Below are 20,817 nucleotides of genomic sequence, written 5' to 3' on the forward strand. Positions count from 1 at the left end.
TTTTTGGACTTCTCCCTAGCAACCTGCACAATAATTAGCACGTAATCACTACTTATTGAATAATTAAATGCATAAGAGTATTTGGAAACTGAAATACTGCAAGGGTGATAAAACATGAAACTTATGAGGGTAATGAAAGAAAAGAAGAGGTACTTACTTAATGAAGGCAGAAATGATAGTAAGTGAAGTACAGACAAATATAGATGAAAAGGAAGAATACTGGATAACAAGTATCTGTGACTTAGACTCCAAGCAAGGCTGTGTCAGGAAAAAAAATTTAAGAGCAAGAAAAAAGCCTGAAACTTGAAAGTCAGACATACTAAAATAATGAGGTAATGACTTTTACACTGTCCTGAATTTTACTAGCTTAGTGCAGATCTAGCTGTCCATTCGAATAGTGAAAAATGCATAAGAACTTGATAAAGATTTAAATAAGTCACACATAATTACACATTAAAGAATTTTACCAGAGGACAGTTTTCAAATGTAAGATAGATTTTGTAAAAGTTGTTTAGGTTCCATGTGATCACGGGCATTAACAGAGATGAGAGCAATTACTAAGTGTACCCTTTATGTAAATAACAAGGGGAAAAAAGTTTGCACAGGGGAGTTTGCATTTGATAAAAATAGGACACTTCAGATAGGAGTTGATTCATTACTGAACTGAGCCATCAAGAAAGGTTGTGGAGCCGTCTTCAATCAAACTCTGTAAAAATAAGGTAAGCCCTGATCTGTCTGAAATGATGTCAGCTCTATGCCTCAAATTCTTTAGATAATTTCCTTGTCCTATTACTCTGTCTAGTTTTAGAGAAAATTGTCCTTAGAGGGACTATCAAAATTGGGTGGGAGGGCCCTAAAATCAGGAGGCCTTGAAATCACACCTGGATCATTACCTCCTGTCTGAAACAATAATTGCCAACTAGATGCCTAGCAGTACAAAGTTTACCCTTGGTGGTATCAGATCTACCACTACTGGGCTTTAAGGAATACTGGAAGAACTTTGATAGGACCTGCTTCAAGACTCGACAGTTTCAAAGCCATGATAATGATCATCAGCATTTTATGTGGATGGTATAATATCCTCCTCACAAAGCCCATAATATTATTTCCTACATTTTATAAATGAGGATGTAGGCACAGAGAGAGTAAGCTAATTGCTAAAAATAGCCCAGCAAAAGAGTGGCAAATCCAGAATCTGAACCTAAACCCTTAGAACCCAGAGCTCATTTTCTAACGTGTTTGAAAATGGCCACTAAAACCCAGACCATTATATCTCAGTGAAGTTGGAAAATACCAATAATGTTTCGCAAATGACAAAAAATGGGGTAAAGATATTGATGCCATCTCTGCTCATGCAACAGCAAAACAACAAAATGATCTCTTGTACTTTCTCCTGATTGAGGGAAAGAAAGAAATATTCTACCTTAAAAAATAAATATCCAGTATCTGTTTTCTATTAATGAACTTCATTAATCAGAAGATATAAAATAAACTCTTCTGTTAAAAAGTGTTTTATTGATTTTATAGTATATACAAAATTTTTTCTTACATACATACCAGCTTGGAGACATATTTTTAAAGTTTTGACATATTCATATGTGCACAAAAAATAACATTTTCTCCCATGTCACCAAAAGAAAATTCTCATCAAATCATCGTAATTAAATTTAACTTAAAAGTGAAAAATTGCACCCTGAATGACAGCATCGTGCTCCTCAGTACTTTTTTCTACTTTCTTTTAATCAAAAGAATTCTTCCCTACATTGAGAAGTCAAAAACACTTTCCAGTAAGTGTAACATACTAGACAGAAAACAAACATTTGTGTGTGTCATAAGTAACACTAGAAATGACATCATAATAATCAGATATATGGTATCTTCATTTTTGTGTGCATTATATTTTCCAGCTGCTGCCTTCAGAAAGTCACCACTGGAGTTTCCCTCTTCTTTACCCACAGCGGAGAGCAATCCCCAAAGTCACACAGGGGTGAGATGTGACTGAGACGTAGGGATCTTTCTTAATGAAAAATGTTATTGCTTTGGAAATTATGGCTCAAATGATTCTGAAACTTACTTATGGTCTTAAATTCTATGAAATAGTGGTTTCCATTTATAAATATACCATCAGTTGTGATACATTTAAGTGGTACATAAATTACTTTGGCACCAAATAGAAAGTTTTTTCTTTCACAGAGTTTTTATGAGCTATATATATTTACATAATATTTTATTGGTGTTTTGGAGTATTTTGACCAGTTTTTGGTTTTTCTTGAAATGATTAGATGTCATGTTCTTTAAAATTAAATTTAATTTTCATTCATAAAAATGGAAATGTTGCCAAAACCCTGAATATAAGGGGGTTATCTATTGGTATTTTCTGAACTTCTAAATACATATTGAGATTCAATCTATGACTTACAATATGACTGAACTGAAAATATTCTGTTGGAGGATTACTGTTTGTTTTTTTTGTTGTTTTTTTAAGCTTTAAAATAATGCTTAGTTTGAATGTACATAAAGCAGAAAGATTTCTGTTCAAAGAAAAAGCAAGTAGAGTTGACGAATTCCTACATGAGTATGAAAAAAAGCAAAATGAAGACTTCAAGCTGAGGTAGCACTTTGGTTTCATAGTTTATGAAAAAGAAAACATTGTTAAATAATGGTGGTTATTTAACCTCCTGTATATAACCAGTATCGACACGAATAATTTTTAAAACTCAGACTGAGGTGGTAAGGGTTTGACAACTTCATTACAATTTAAGAAAAAGAAGTGAATTTCTGATAGTAGCAACAGAGGGTTGAATTTTTAATTTTATGTCCTACCTGGTCCGTCCCAGTCACCTGTCTCTACTCCAGGCTGCCCTGGCTTCTCCGGCTGCGTGTCCCCATCTGATTCTCCTGCCTCCTGGGCTCCTTCTTCGTCGCCTAGAAAACACCGACACAGAAAGAGACAAGGAAATGAGTAAAGCCCTCTGACAATGAACTTCTCACAGAGGGACGGAAGTGCATAGAATAGGTCTGATTATATATTTGTTATATGCATTGTCGTTATACTGACAAATGTCCATGGTTAATCATTTTAATATCTGCTATAGCTTTATAATAAACAAAATCAGCATTACTCATCAACAAAGCTAACTGCTATGAAGAATAAAGAACATTTCCATAAAGTCTATTTACAGTTATTAATATTACATATAAGAATAAAGTATAAAAAGCAGTATGTGCTTCTTATAGCATTCTCAGTATAGAAAAACCTTAATTCACTTAGTTCTGAGCTACAGTGTTATACAGGCAAGATGCTACCCACAAAATTAAAACTCCTAGGAAAAGACATATTTATGCTTTGGGTTGAATACAGGGTATTTTGAAGATTTCTTTTCCCCCAGCTTCAGGCTTGCTAAAACTACATCGTATTTATTCTTAAAATGGGTCTAAAAAGGCCATAATTAAATGATTAGCATATAAGATGAATGAGTAACTCCGTCTTTACAATGCAAGAAGCTACAGAGTGATGCTTATAATAGAGTGAGTGCACCCAGACCATACAATTCCATGCCTTCATATCCACGCAATAAAAGAAAAATGAAATACTTTTTGAGCCAAATTATAGTTAGAGCAATGAAGGAGAAACATATTAACAATGCAACCACATTTTAAAAGTAAAAATATAATTTGTAAGTACCTTCATTTTAAGTGATAATGTAACAGAGTATGTGCTTTAAAGGAAAGTAATCCACTTTAACAGGGTGCACACAAAAACGTTAAATAGAACCTTCTTATAAATTATACTAGAGATCTGAAAGCAGAATAACAAGAAAATGTGACATCAGAAATAGAAAGAATGAATACTAAAAATATGGTAACTGCATCTTGAATATAATAATGCTAAATTTTTAAATTAAATTGCTTGCCCTCTGAAGTATTCAATAATTATTTTCCACAGTTGACCAAATCTTGAATACTTTTAAATCTTTATATTATACATAAAATACATCAAATTTTTAGTCTTTCCAAGTAACCTACAAAATATAGAATTTTCAGGAATCTATTATTACTACAAATGATACTGATGTGATGTTATGGGCCTTCTGCAAGAATCTGTATTATTCTTTCTTTAAATTGACTCATTTTATAACATATAAATATATTTTAAAAAGCAAGAACTTTATATCATTGCTATAAATGGAAAATCAGTATTAAATGTCAAAAATAGAAGTTAATCAGAAAATTATCTTCAATAAAAATAAAAGTAACACTATTATATTCTAGCCACCATGTCATCTAAACTCTGAGTCTCTAGTCTCATTTCATTTATAATAGGAAGAGTAGCGAATAGTAAGGTATTTAAGTCATAGTAATATGGAGTTGAAATATTACCATTGAAATATAAAGAATATCAGAAATTTGAAAACTTCCTCACCCATTGATTCAATGCTATTTAACATAGTATCAGTGTACCATCTTAATCGTCTTGAGGACCCCAGGGACACCTGACCCAATTTGGGGGAATAGTGACCTATCCCACACTTTATTTTTCATGGGGACTAGAATCTTTCACCTAGGTAAATGGTCTTTTGATTGCTTTTCCACAGACTGAGTATTTAACTGAAGGCACTAATGCAGGGGACTTTACAAAGAAAAATGTGCTCCCCAACAGTGGAGTAGAGAATGCACCCATCATCTTTAAACAGCATCCACTCCTTCCAAACACTCTTCCAATGCCTATGAGTCTGCAAAAGAGGGATGCAAACACGAGAGGGCTCGCAGGAGATTATCTAACCCAGATTAAACGAATCTGCTGATCAGGAAATTGATGCACAGATAGGTCAGTAACAATATAGGGTTTATGGCCCCCATGTTTATTTCTGCGTAAGTCATCTCTCCCAAAGCTTTCCATATCTCAGCCACTGTGGTCATCTCAGGGAGGACAGGTTGAGGCAGCTTTAGGTAGATCTCTCCCCTCACAGCAGGACAGAAGGGTTTATGGGGAGAATGGAGGGCCCCCCCAAAGCAGCAGTGTACAATGTGTGGGATGAAATTTGACTCTCCCAACTGCTGGTCTGGCATTCTTTCAAAACAACCCTTCTCACCTCCCACACTCCCACCACACCAGTGGGGGAAGAGCCATTCACAGCTGCAAAAGATGAATGATAAAGCCAGAGCAACACATAAATAAGCAAGCATGAGACCATTCACATATCTAGGGGCCCAGAGAACAGAAACTAAACTCCTGGGCAGAACTACTTGGAAAAGTTAAGTTTTATATTCAGACATTGACTGTGTCTCCCTTGTGATCACACCAAATGAGTAAATCTTCATGAATTTACTATTACATTTAAATTGCTGGAAAGGTGGTTCCATACCAAATCCAATCAACCACTTACATTTAGAAAGCATATTCTTGAGGATACAACAAAATACATGAAAAAGAAAACAAATTGCTTTCTCTTAAAAACCATATAACCTAGTTAAGAAAGTTAATATGCATATGAGAGGTGACCCCTATAAAAACCAACGATCGGAGCAGTTCATGAAGAATTCCAAATGAGAACAATTAAGATACAGAAATTCAGAGGCCAGAAGCACAAAATCATACTGACCAGGGAGAACCCATTACAATTAATTTTGGAGTCTCCCTTCATGCTAAAGCAGTGTGAAGCATCAGAGTCCTTTCCGTGGGGGACTGACAGGACATGTGATATAAGCATGGTAACCAACACGTATCTATTGAGTTTCTATGAACACACCTCGTCAGACCTCTGGTCTTTGAGTTTTATCTTACTCACTCTGCAGTAGCACTAACTCATGTCTCAGATATCCTTGTCCAAAATTCTCATAAGACAACAGTAAGCTCTCCTCTGAAATACTTTATTAGGCAAATTATACATCTGGGAGGAAAAATAATGACAAATATAGTGAAAATCAAGCATATCTGCAAGACTATATGAGAGTAAGTACAATGACAAAAATTAGAAGTTGAAAGATTTTATTTGAATCTATACATGTTCATCTTTCTTGAATAAAGGTGATACGAACCATTTTTTATGGGTTAAAACACTACTTCTTGATTCCTAGGCACTATGCTGACTACTAAGAATACAAAACAAAGACTGGCCCTCTTCTCACATAACTTGCAGTCCGGGCCAGTGACAGCTCAACAGACCGCAGCCTCACGCGATGAACGCCATGTGGACTGGAGCAGTTCCGGATCTGACAGGCGCGCACAGGCATGACCCCTAACCTGGATGCAGTGCAGGAGAGGCTGCCTGGAGGAAGAAGGAGCCAATAAATGTCCAAAATTTTGGAGGCATGATCTTAGATGAAACTGAACTCTATAGGTAAAATGTCCTGAGGCTCCATTTTTTCAGATTAAAATTAAGAGCCGCTTTCCCAAAGATTCCTTTATGAAAAACATTATAGTAATGAAGTTATTGTGCAAGAAAAATGGTAGCTTGAAGGTGGTGAAACTAAAGACATTTCCATGATACCAGAGTGGGATCCAGATGAAGTTTTAAGATGCCAAAGAGAAAACAGAAATATTGCTACTATGGGATGGCTATCTGAACAAAAGTCCTTTCTTTCATTCAGTATAGGTCATATTTACACACAAGTACACTTACCCAGTATCACTAGGCAAAGAAAATGGTAGAATGACTACAAATCTCAGCAGACCTTTGAGGCACAGAGAAATGTGGTAAATTGTTCAAAGTGAAAATACTGTAATTCAGCTTATTAAGGGCTTGATTGAACTAGTAATTTCATATAATAAATTATTTTCATTAAAGTCACTTAACTGCCAAATCAAAACTGCAGAGCTTAGATTTCAACTTGTACCCACATCTGGAAGAACACGCGGTATTGATAGTCCTGACTCATGGAATGCTTTGCTCTAATTTGTTTCATAATGCAGCACATATAATTATAACCACTGGAAAAAATACTAGAGTATTTAATTACAGAAGCATGGTGAATATGGTCGCACACAATGAGCAGCTCAGAAGAAATTGCATTTATTTAAGCCATTTGTAAAACTGGTAAATGTGTAATACATATCACTTTAATGAAAATGAATTCTGAGAGAGAAGAGTAGTTTGAAGTTTTTGCTTGGTCATTGGATGGTGTTTTCTTAAAGAAAGAATGCAAAGGAGAAGATGACCAATGCCTTAAGAATGTCATATAAAAGGGCACGCTAGACTGTAGAATACAAAATGGGTCAGAATTAAATTTATATGCATCTCAATATTTGCTATGTGCCAAATACACAAATCACAAAGATTAATAAAGCAGATATGCCATGGAGCTCATATTCTGTATTAGACCTAAACATGGCTACTGCTTCTTGAGCACCACACTGCATTAGCTGAATGCTTTATGACATCACTTCAACAACTCTGTCACACACTAGTGCCATTATATTTCACAAGAGTAAACCAACAGAAGTTGCTCAGACACACTGCAAGTAAGTGGCAGTGCCAGGAACTGATCCTGAGTCAGCTTGACTCCAAAGTCCGTATTTCAAGCCCCTGATATTACACAGACTGCTGGGTTTCAAACAACACAGAGCAAGATGGGATCAGAGAGCTGTTTTACACACACACACTCACACACACACACACACACATATACCTTGTTTCTTCATTATTCTTATATATCAAAATGAAATGTTCAAAGGATTTGATCTTTATAAGTATTATTTTTTCTAAGGTGTACAATCTAGTTGGGACTTAGCAAAATCAACTACACACAGAGGCTTAATCAATAACCATTGCTCACTGACCAGCGAGGTAATTAAATTTTGGTTTCATTCTTTTTACCATCATCTACTGCAATAGCATTAGATTCACTAATTAATTGCTTTCAGCACACTGTTTCTGTTTAATAACTAAAATATGTCATATTTTTCAACTTTTACAGCCTTCACTTTCTAAGTTGATCTCAGAAAACTAGCTCTCATTTTTATGGTAATGTTTTTTTTTTACCTAATTCGTTCTTAATCTCCTTCCTAATGAAAAATGAAATGATTAAAAAATAATTTAATTGAATATGAAATCTCTGAATTACTTTAAAAAGACACTATTTTCCCTTCACAATAGAGACTTGTTTCTTCCTATCGATAAATTTGTGCTCATGGAAAATTTATAAACAAAACTTCATTTTGGTATCAACCCAGTTCTTACTTCTACTTCATTTGAATGCAAATGATGATACTGACCATAGTTCTTTTTACTTCTATCCATTTTTTTTACTTTTATATGTTTAAAATCAGCACTCTAGAGCAGCTTATGAAAAATAGCATGAATAATTAACAGCCCACACAACAATAACAAGTGTTAAGATACGGCTTTGAAAGTTTCATTGGTAAAAACAGGAAAGCAAGAGAGAAAAGGACGTTAGAAGGAGAATTACAGAGGGAGCTAGAAATGCATTTGACATCCATTCATTTACTTGCTAAATTCTTTATTCACATGTTTTTAAATAGAAATTCCAGTGTATTTTTAGCAAAGCACAAACACCTGTAATGGGATAATCACTAAATATATCCGGAAACCAATTCATAAAAAGATGAAATGGAATAAATGTCAAGTGGTAACAAAATCTATAACATTTCTAAAATTATGGCTATGGAGTTAATGGTTTTCCATAGCAAGATTAAACTCTTTTGTTGCTCTCTTAAAAGATATCATGCATATTTTGTGGGCCCTTCTATTTTTCTTAGTCTAGTTTTCAGAATCAATGAGAGCCTGATAGGAGGAAATTGAAGGTGTTATTGAGCAATATAATACACAAATGACTGGGGAACGTGCACTGGAATACAGTCTTTGAAACACTTGAAACAGAATCTTTAAAGTCCATACTAGGTATTGTTGGCAGGGTGGTAAAAGAAGGGTCTCCACTTGACATACAAAAATAATGTCAAAAACACCAACAAACACCTTTTCGCTGGAAGTTAGATATTTCCATTGAAATTCAAGATTTGGCACCTTCTGAGACAGTCAGTCTGGAAGCACAAAACAGCAGCAGCGTTTGAAAGCAGCCATGCAGCCAAACAGCCTTTCTCAACCCCGCTCTTTTAATCCACGTAGTTCCTATCAATGGTAACCTCTTATAGAAATTCTTGTACAATATAACTATTGAACTTTCTTGACTAGGAGTATTACTGTAGCTGTTAGTCATCCCTATAATGTATTTTGCAATCAGCTAAATCATCAAAGTATTTTTTAACAATGAGCAGTTCAGAAGTGACAGATCTACTTTCTTGTTCACAACTGCTTATCAGAGGAAAGATATCACATATGTTTTCCAGGTGCTTCCTATAGTTAGGATACCTTCACAGAAGCCGCTCATGAAAGATAAGGTCGTAAAAGAGATGAAAAATGTGTGAGCTTCATACACTTATGGTTTTATCATCAGACAAGATAGCTTTGGTTAAAGTACTTTAACAGTCAAAAACAGAAAACTGCAGCTTGAATTGAAGGGCGAGGGCATTTACGTTTAAGATTCCATTTTGTTTGCTTTGCCTAATAGTCTCACAATATCTTTTGGCTTAAAATAGCTGTTGGGTTACCAATCACCCAAACAACAGTGTCATGTTAAATTAACTCCGCATTGCCAAATTACAACCACAGCCATATTTACAGATGCAAAAGTAAAAACATGTAACAATTTTTTTTGCTAAATACCAAAAAGGAAAACTAGACATTTCATCAGAAAAGAACAGGCTTTTTTATTCTGTGGATCCCTATGGTGGTGTCTGACTTGAGTCTCCTTATAACTTACTACAAATGTATAAGAAAGTGTAGGATTTTTGCCAAGTTTTGGATAGTTATACTCAGCAGAGGATGAATTTTAAAAATGCAGGCCATTTCCTTATAACATATAATAGCCCTCTCATATCCCAGGATACGAACAATTAAACAGATTCAAAACACAGCGTCCACATTTTCTTTTTTTACACACTTTCAGGCCCTGGATGAGAAAACATCCTAAAACAGTTGGTGACAGTGCCCCAGGGATAAATCTTATTTTGAAAAGAAACTCAATCTCTACAGTCAGTGGGTGATGACTGTAATTTGTGGCATTTTATTACAGCTAGTAAGGACAAATATTGAAAGTACAAACACTTATGGTCACTATAGCAAATAAAAGTCACATTAAAAGCATTGATAATTTAGGAAGGATTCTTTCTACAGTACCGAACACTTGTCCTTGATGTCAATATCATCTGTCATGGGAAAAGGATTTCTCTCAATCTTTACATTCACTCAAGATTTGGAGCATAAGGTGCATTTCCATGAGTTAAAATAAGGCAAATTCTTAGCAGTATATCATTCAAAAAATTTTATTCCTCATTGTTTCTCTCAAAGAGTACTTGTAAAAGTTGAATATATAACAAAGTATGGGGGAAAGACATCTTACTTTAAAGTGTTTCTACAATATGTATTGAAAATTTATATTTAAGTATTTTTTTTATTTTCTCTTCCACTGCTCCCCAGCTCCAAAAATTTTTTTTTTAAAAACATAAAAACACTGCATCTACTCTATTGCATTTGGAAAAGGATTCTACACAATTAAGGCATTTCTTGTTCCAAGAAAAAGACAAATAATGTCCAGTAGTCTGGAAATGAGGAGCCATAATTTACCTATTCACAGATCTGTCCTGCCATGAAGAAATCACTATCTCTTTAATTTGCTGGTCTCAGTCATCTAGCTGTAAGCCCAACATTCATTTTAGGAAATCATTATCATCACCGCCAATGATAAAAGGTAAAGCCAAAACTCAGCCTCTGAAACTGTCTCCCCGTAAGCCAACTTAATCCACACAGAAAGATCAAACCAGTCTGAGAAGGTTTATTTGAACGTTGTTCTCCATATAATTTTATTGTCTAGTCTTTCCTTTTAACAAAGTGATTCATTCCAGAGATACTATTCCTTTCCCATAATCCACTTAAGAGTATGATTCATATGCAATCACTCTTTTGCATAGTTCCATTAACGCAACATAACTTACTTATTCTAAGTAGACTTTATCCAAGCCATATTTCCAAAATGCTATGGCCAGTGGAGAATGCCTGTTCCAGGCAGCAACTAACAAGGACTTCAGTCCATATCTGAACACCCTTTATCCAACACTAGCTCAAACACCCTAATAGTGAATGACTCTCACAGCTCACAAATAGGCCATAACCCTTATTTCTCTCAATAAATTGTTTTTTCTACTGCTTCACCATTGAAATGATATCTTTTGCTTCCATTTTCTCTTTCTACTATGGCGTAGGGGAAGCTCAAATTGCATTTAATGCTTCAGCTTTCAAGATATTTATTTTCCTCTCTTATGCTTCCTCTCACTATTTCCTGTACTTCACCCGATGCTCATTGTCTTTCCCGATCTCTCTGGCCCACACCTGACTCTCCTGGGTCAACTCACACCACTGTGCCCATTCCCTCTTCACACGCCCACCAGGCTCCAGTCAACCTCATGCTGTTCCCTGTCCCTGAGACCCTATTACTTCATTTTACCTAGTTAATGCCTATTCAGCACTCTATGCCATCTCAAGTGGGCCATTCTTAAGGACAATTCCTCTGAACATCCTCACTAGGTCAAACCACACTGTACTGCTTGTGTGATTTTATTAATGTCCGCCTCCCTGTTATCATTCAAATTCCGGGACAGCCAGAGCCTTTCTTGTGTTTTCTCACATAGAGCTCACACATGTCTCACAATGTCTGATGTAGTCTTGGGTTGGCAAAAAGTTCGTTTGGTTTTCTCCATAAGACAGCTCTGGTCACACTTAGCCATACTTTTGGACCATAAGATACATCTAGGTTTTAAAGGAGGAGAATAGGAAAAAACTTTTTGAAGCAAAAATATGATAAAATATTTAATAACATAAATAGCATAATATTTCACCAATGTAAATGTACAATGCATTAACTGCCACAAGGCTTTGAGTCATTAATTATCCTAATAATCAAGTAAAGACAAAAAAGTATGCCCTTTGCATAAGCTAAAAACTCTCCATAGTAACAAAATTTAGAGTTGGCATGCGCCCACCTGATAAAAAGGACTACATTTCCCAGCCTCCCTTTCAGTGAGGTGAACCACTACATCAGACTATGTTCTGGACAATGGGGTATAAGTGGGAAAGTCTGTAAAAAATTCCAGGATTCTATTCTTACTGCTGAACCCAATACTAATGAAGTTTTCAAATTTGTTTGGGGAGGAAAGGATTCTAGGTCATGTCAACCTCACCCCCAACTCAGATCCATATCTAGTTTCCCCCCACTAGGGATATTCCAACCAAGAATATGATCGCAAAACCCATATAGACTCTCCCACGGGGTCTTCCCACATGCCCTCCTCCCTCGGGCCAGCAAGAGGTCCTTGGCTGCTGATGATAACACCATAGAAAAACATAGATAGTACCCACAGCATCGTCTAGATTTTCAGGAATGTGGGAGAATTTTTTCTCCTCTCTTTTAATTTTTAACATGTACTTTCAGGGGTAATCTGTGATCTTTTCAGGCTCAGGGCAATTTATTCTATAATGATAATAAACTTGACATTAAAATACCTACTATAAATGCTGGGACATTTTAGAAATCTTTTTCAAAGGTTTTCCAAAAGCTAAAAACTTGAAGTCACACTTAGCATCTTTGATTCACTACTGTCTCTCCTATGAGGTCACCGCTATTGACCAGAGGTAATAACTGGGATTGATTCACGTTCTGTGGGGCCTGAAGCTTATGCAATTTGGGAGGTCCTCCTTAAAAGAAGAATACAAAGTTACAATTACAAAATTAGGGGCAGTGCTTCGGAAGAAGTCTTTATAAGTGAGGAGTTTTAGAGCTACACTACACTACATTGTAGTCTTAGGTCTATCATTCAATATAAGAATATCTAATTAAATAATTTTTAAATAAACTAGAAAGGTGAGTGAGTAGATCTAATATTCATTTGGTAATGTTAAGTACGAGGATAAGATGTTCAAAATTTTTCATTTTGAAAATTTTTACATAAATTTTCAAAATTCTTTCCTTTTATTAATGATCTGATCTTTTTAGAGCCACCTTAAAAGTTCCCCAATGCAACTGCCATTATTATAGGGAAAATATTGTTCTTTTTTAAACTGGGATTTCCTTAGGATATAAACCTCTTTCCCCCGTCCATTTTCCCCAGTATCACTCTATATAAATAGTAGACTTGTTTCTTGTTAGGAGTTACTGTATTTTGCTATTCCTTTTAGTAGTCAGCCACAAGGATGGGCTACAGGAGCACAGGACAAAAGGATTAAATGAGGCAGGCACATGGGGGTGAATAGTTCCCATAATGGAATGATGCGCATTACCATAAGCAAGCTTGAGAATGAATACACCACTGCCTTAATCAGTTCCAAACCAGCATTTGCTCCACTCCTTCTACATAATTTCTCATCTCACTTGTGCACATATTTCTCTTCATTTACTAGATGACTGTGTCTTGAAGAAATGAGAACATTCTTTATACACTCCCCTTTCTGCCTTTGTACATACATGTATGGGCACTCACACACATCTATGCCAAGATCACACCACCAGACATAAACAGCACAGGTTTTCAGTGCCAGTTAACTAGACTGGACCATAATTTGTATTGAAAAAAAACCTTATCTAAGACCCCAAATATAGTGTCCTGCTAATTCTATGGGAACAACAGAAATTACATCAAATCCCACTGTTGAATAGGTAGGAGGACAAAGTGTTTACACATCTGTGCCACAGATTTCCAGCCTGATAAACCTCTATCTTTAAAAATAACCCTTAAAGAGCCCTTCCTTTTCACTGTCAGAAAAATATAATCAGAGCCTCCTGTCTGTGCAATTCCACTTTCCATCGCTGCTATGTGCTCCCACTGTCAAGTTTCAGAACAGCTCCTTGTCTAATCTTTCTACTTCTCCAGATCTTTGATACGGAACCTGTTAGAATGTGTTGCTTACTTTTCCAGTTCCTATGTTTATCTCACTTCCACTCTTACCATCTGTGGCACTGCATTTCCTTCAGAAAAATGAAAAGTTTTCACAGTGCCCAGAGCTCTCCCTGCAAACAATGCCCTATTCCCCTCTTCCTTCCTTCCTTTCTCCACTTTTTATTTGGCCTTATGTTGTGTTAAGGTCAAGCGGTTTTAAAGCATTCACGTCGCAAACATTTCTGCAGGGCTGAAATTCCCATCCAGAGCATTTTGATGGATATGTAAACATTCTTGCCTTTTATTACTAGCTTCTGCCCAAATACACACACACTTTGGTTTGTCTCCACTCTTTCGAATTACCTGAAAACTTCACAGCAAACACGCAGTGAGGAATCGTGGCTTATTCATGCCACTGAACCAGGATAACAACAGTCCTCCATTAGTATAATGAGTCTAAACAGCTTGCAATATAGCCTTCTCATTCTATCAAAATCCAGCTCTGCTTACTGCAAGCTGGTTCACACTGACAGAGTCTTTAAAGAAATACCAAAATGCCAGAAATATCTTAAGCACACCCTCATTCACTTACTTTAACTTTTTCTTAATCCTTGTTTTTATAAATGCCCTTATTCTTGACTAACACATCATGTTTAATACATGTTTAAATAGAGAATGCCATGGGAAAAATACCTTGAAAAGCGAGTTTTATACTTCCTGTGTCCAGGCTCTCTCGGCTGTGTTCATCTCCTTCCACGAAGTTTACATCAGAACACAGGATTAATTCTCTATTTTTACAAGTACAATAGCCTAAGTTTTAATTCGGTATTAACCTTTACTAGTTTGGTGACGTGGCTGAGTTACTGAACGTCTGGAAGTCACTGGCGAAAATAACACCCACCCTGCAGGACAGTAAGTTGATTAGAGATGATCCTCGTACAGAGGGAGGTCCGGCTTTCAGGAGCCATCAGCAAATGAAAGTTGTTCTTACCATTATTATAATTATTATAATTGGTGTGTAGTTTCAATGTCAAGCTCTGGAATCTCACTGAACTAAAAAAAAAAAAAAAAGAAGCCAAAACCACAATCTGCATTTGTTACCAGTGTTCACTTCGGTGGGGTCACACGTTCCATTATTTTTACCTGACCTTTCGAGAACAACAAAAAAGTGACTGGCTATATTACTGTAATTGAATTCATCATACCACAGAATGCCACATTTCCTTTTACACATTCTAGGCCTACCAGAGATAAAGATTATCCCATCAGGTAACAGATGGGCAAAATTTTTTAATACTGCCTGCTGCTTCTGGAATGATAATCAGACATGGTAAAATTTTTTTTACACACTAGCAAGAAAATAGAAATTTTATATGAGGAGATTAAGAGCTTTGAAAATCTTATTTCACTAAAAACTAAAAAATTCTAGTGCCAAACAAATATTTTTAAATTATTGATGATGTTTAAGGGAAAAAAGTGGAGGAGAAGGCAAATTCCAAGACCTGTTTCTCTAAAATGATAATATTTTATCTCAAATTATAATGTGATCAACAGTCAAATTCAGGGTTGTTTAACTACACTAATTCCATGTGATTAAAATAAATTAGCTTTCCAGGTTTCTCAAAGCTACTCATACTTTTAATTTTCTTTTAAATAGACATGTAAGAGTTACTAGATATAAATGATTGGCAGACATTAATGTAGATCTGCATGATTTACATATTTAATTGCAGCAAATAAAACTGTCATAACAATATTTATAATTTAAAATTGCTATTTGTATCACTACAATTTGATCAAAACTACTTTCTTCATTCAACCAAAAACATCACTGACAAAACAACATAGCAATAAGATGGCTTTACAAATAAGTAGCTCTCCTTTATAGTGCTCAGCTAAAACAAATGATTCCCTAATGCAACATTAGACAAAAAAGTCAATCAGTCATGCAAATGTCACCTCTCCTAACATCCAGATGCCTAGATTTGTATACAGAACAGGAGATTGAATAAATTCCAACTTTTCTGTGATTTTCATCATTGTAGGAAAAACAACGAACCTACCTTAAATTTTACCAAAGAAAAAATGTTCTTACACTTGCAAAATCCTTACGCATAATAGTAAAAAGACAACTTTTAAAATAGTAAAAATGGTTTTAGATTAACTTGCAATTTTTATTATTAACAACGACGATGATATAAAATAAGGATGTAATGAAAACTTGGGCAAATATCTCTCAACATCTTATATGTCCGGTAGAAGCAGAATAAAATATACTTTATTACAATGTGGAATTGTTTCATAAATTACAAAAGAAGTACGTAATTACATATTTTATCAAATTTTAATATGTTTCAGAAATGTCTGGCAGATTGCACAGTGATCCACTGACAGTCAGTTCACAGAAAAAAAAATGAATTTACTTGATCAAATGCAAGAGAGCGGTGTAATTAGCATACATGATTTGTAAAAATTATATCATCATGAATCATTTCAACACAGCACAATATCAATCATTTCACTTTTGTTCAAATTGTTCCAATAGTATATCTGGGATCAGAGATGAAGTAGACAGACCAGGTTTGAACTAACCTTTACATATACAAAGTCATGGATGAAATTTATACACCTTCTGGTTCCATCAAAACAAAGAAAATTCTAACTCCTTTATGGGAATAACTTGCCTTCAAATGCTCCCTCATTTTTCCAACAGTTGTGGTTTAAGAAAAAATCAATCTGATTCCAAAGTAAAACTATGTTTTTGAGGATTTTAAGGTGGCCATAAAAGAATGAAACTATACTGTTACAAGGTTTTCTTTTTTGCCAACCTCATGAGATAAAAATATGAGTAAGATACTTATAGCCTTTATTTCTATTTTCAAAAGTGAATTACTTTTCATTTTGCATTGTTGGATGACTTATATAAGAAAAATTTAAATATTAAAAAAAAAAGAAGTACTGAATCCAGGAGAAGAGAGGGTTTGCCAGGGAACAATAATGTCATGTGGAGGGAGGGGGAGGGGGTGGCGGAGGGAAGGGAGGTCTGTGCCAAGCAAAGCTGGGGGCTGTTCAATCAGCCCTATCAGGGCTCCATCAGTGTCTCCACTCCAGCCAAATCCAGAGGAAACAAGGAGTCAAAGATTCAGGTCAATAAGCTTATAGGCGATTTGCACAAACAGCTCCTCCAGCAAGGTAAAAAACAAAGTCATATTGGCTTTTCTTTTTTATTCCTTCTCTTTGAACTCCCTGGTCCAAACGTACTCTGGAAATGTCAATGTTATATGCAAGAATTTTTAAAAGCTCAGTTTCGTAATCCCTTTAAGGAAAAAAGGAGCAAAGTTGCCTGTAAACATCTCCCTCCTCATGGAACTCAAAGTGATTGTGATAGAGCCACATTTTGCAGATTCTAATTCCAGTTGCCCAAGCGTTAGAGGAGACAAAAACCTGCCGTTGAAGGCATAAAGGAAGAGGAAATAAATCATATGGATTGAAAGGGGTTTGTGATACACGGGTGAACAGACTTTCTGAACTAAAAAAATAACAAAAGTGAAAAGAAGAGAGGAAATAAAATAGCATGAATGTCTGACATGGAAAGTAAGCAGTTACCACTCCCTCAACCATGTCTGTAGGAAGGTTTGTTTTCTTTCTTCAACAGTTGTGGTTTAAGACAAAAGGAAGAGCATTAAGGATCTAGGTAACATTTTTGTTGCTTTACATGTCAGTAATCTAGACTTGGGTTTGTTATACTCTTGAGAAGAAATAGCTTTTCCTCAGTTATTTCTTAAATGTGAAACAAAGCTACAGAATTCACAGACAGAAAGAAAGGAAGGGATGGGGAAGAGGGACATGTCAGTCTCTCTGGCAACCTACTGGCAGAAATAGGTAAGCACAGTAATGGAAATGGTTCCGATCCTCATGCCTCCCACCCTTTCTCTTTCCGATTTGAGGATGTGAAAACATACAGAAACACACACCCAAGTCTGGTATTATAGAAGAGAGCAAGGTGACGCAGGCCATTCTCAAACACCCCAAACTGCTCTTCTGGAAACCACATTAATGAGCTACAGATGGAGTCTCATCAAGTCCTTGGCTACTGGGATGATTCTGATTGGGGTTATCTATATCTCCTGACAGCCTCCCCAGTTTGCTGGCTAACATTTCCTGCCTTTAAAAAATTTTTATTGAATTTATTGGGGTGACATTAGTTAACAAAATTATATATGCTTCAGGTGTACAATTCTATAACACATCATCTGCATACTGTATTGTGTGTGCACCACCCCAAGTCAAGTCTCCTTCCATCAACATTTATCCCTCATTACTCTCTTCTACCTCCCCATGCCCCCCCATTTTTTTGGTGATCACCATACTGTTGTCTGTGTCTATGAGGCCTTTGTAAACTTTCTGCAGCCCTTTCTTCTCTAGGGACTTCCATGTAATGTCATGACCATGTCTCTTGTGCCAGTTATGCCCCAAGTCTCATCTGTGGCTTGTCTGTGGCTCTCAAAGCCTTCCAAAGTGGTGGGACTCCAAAATCCCTAGAGCGAGGAATCCCACAGGTATGACAACACCTCTCCCACTCCCCAGCTCTCTGCTGTCCTCTACACAGCCAACCTGACTCAGTGGGAGAAGCTCACTCCCATTTCCCTGGTCTCTGCTCAAAGTTCACCTCCCCCATCACTACTTATAAATTAGCCTGCACCTGTGCACACACACATACACAACATCGCTCAATCACACTGACAGTGTTTTGTTTTTCTTCATAGCGGTCAACGTCACCCATTGTATCACACAGTGTAACGTTTGATTGGTTGTCACACTCTCCTCCTGAAAATGGGATTGACTTTGGTCTACTGTTGTGTCCCCAACACTGAGAAGGGGCTCTGGCACATTGCAGATGCTTACTATATGGATTGAGTTTGATCTATTGGACAGAACTGGAAGTTTCTGCCAACCCAATTAAATATCCATTTATGTTTGCTATGGATTTGGTTTTAATTACTTCTGGAGATACAGCAAAATCCAAGTCTAAGTAACTTAGGTTGTATTTTATGTTCTTTAATATGCCTTGCATTTTCTATTTTAAAACATTTAAAATAGAACTATTACCTTTACTTTCTGCATAATACCTATATCAAATCTTTTTGAATGTTGAGAAAACCCCATTTTTCCATGTTTCCTTATTTTGTGGATTTTCACTGTGCCACCTTGTTCAACCCTAATCTTTCCACATTGGGAGGACTCTAATACAGGTGGGCAAAAGTAGGTTACCAGTGGTGAGTACACAAAACCCATAATTCTTGCATTATTTTTTTATTATAGTATTCATTCCCAAACAACTGTATGCCTATTTTGCCCCGCCCTGTGTTAGTTTCTCTAAGTAAAGCACTATATCCAGTGATTTCTCTCATTATTCTCCATATCTAGAAATGAGGACTAGAAGTAAGGTTTGTTTTTCTTCCAAAATCAACATTGGTGGCACCATTTTTCCCTTTCAGCCTTTGTTGAAGATACCATCAGAAAACAGTTTGGAAAATTCCTCAGTAACTTTTGTAGGTAATCACTATTGATAATTCAGAGCTCACTGACATGCAGCTTCTTTAGGGTTTTTTTCTCTTACTAGCCAACAGTGATATTGACCTGACACTCCTCTTCCTGTTCATTGATCCTGTGACGTTCTCCTGGACTGTGTCCCGAGATCTGCTTATCCACTTTAGTCATTAACAGACTTGAATATTTTTATGAGGAAACTCTCCTCCAAACAAATAATAATAGTAGACCAATTTTAGAACTGCTCCATGTCAACCCTGCTATGAAGCTTACTGTCTCTAATCCAAGAATTGCCAGTAAATAAAAGAGTTCCCACCTGCAAGCGGCGACAATACTAAAAGCCCCTCGGGTTGTTTTCCAGGCCACCTGTGTTTCAGTTTGTATTAGTTTGCTTAGTTCTAAATGTGCATGGATGTACTTCTGTGTTTACTTTATAAACCAGAAGAAAGGCAGGGAAAAATCACTGGAGCAAATACTCCAGCACCACAGGAAACGTGTAGCACTTATGGCCCCAGCCTGATGTCTTCGTCGTCTGTAAATTCAAGGAAATAATTCTTGCTTGTTTCCTTCCTCTCAGAGATACTGCAAGGCAAGACGCCAAAGAATCTAAACTCACGGAACAGAAAAGGGCGACACAAATGAAAATGCTTTATGTTTGCTAACATGCTTAAAATCTAAGTGTATCAAAGCAACCTTGAGTAGCGTTTTTTTAAACAACATTCACTTCAAAGATGAAAACTAGAAACAAAACGTACACAACTGACCCAAAATAAGTGTCACATTGGAAAACCCCAATGGAATTGTCAGACTCAAATTTTACGCCTGTAAGTATGACAAGGGTTATTTACAGACGATCTTTTACGAATTTAATTGTGAATATTTATGCTTTAGACTCATATAATTAAGAACTCTACACAGCTAAAGCTAACAGAAAATGCCTACCAACACTTTTTTTGACATTACTGTGGAATATTACCTTATGAGAGTGATGTGTGATCTTATTTAATCAAATTTTTATGATGACTAGAAACTTTATTAATATTAATATCAATAAATTATTTGAGGCTTGTCAAAAAGCCTTTACTTTTACAACAATAAAACAGATATCTGAGGAAAATACTCCAATAGTAAGTAGTCATTCTAAATACCAAATATATCCTGTATAATGTCACTCAATACAAAAGGAGAACTTTAACCTATAATGAGCTATGTGTCAGCAAAGAGTCTATTTTCTTTTTTTTTTAAGTAGGAAATCACAATAGCATATGATTGCTTTTATACAAAACACAGTGGCTAAAATACGAATAAAGATATCAAAACTA

At 35.9% G+C, this 20,817-nt stretch overlaps 1 protein-coding gene across 2 annotated transcripts in view; it reads right to left on the reverse strand.

Moving 5' to 3' along the window:
* Nucleotides 1-20,817, reverse strand: part of ZFPM2 (zinc finger protein, FOG family member 2) — a 443,641-nt gene that overhangs the window by 323,443 nt on the left and 99,381 nt on the right. For both annotated transcript variants that reach the window (XM_037133398.2, XM_037133397.2), the window contains one exon: nt 2,824-2,925. In XM_037133398.2, the coding sequence (XP_036989293.2) occupies nt 2,824-2,925 (102 nt within the window). The remainder of the gene's footprint in view (nt 1-2,823; nt 2,926-20,817) is intronic.

Source organism: Artibeus jamaicensis, unplaced genomic scaffold (genome assembly GCF_021234435.1).
Source record: "Artibeus jamaicensis isolate MK-2021 breed Jamaican fruit bat unplaced genomic scaffold, CSHL_Jam_final scaffold_916, whole genome shotgun sequence".
NCBI lineage: Eukaryota > Metazoa > Chordata > Mammalia > Chiroptera > Phyllostomidae > Artibeus > Artibeus jamaicensis.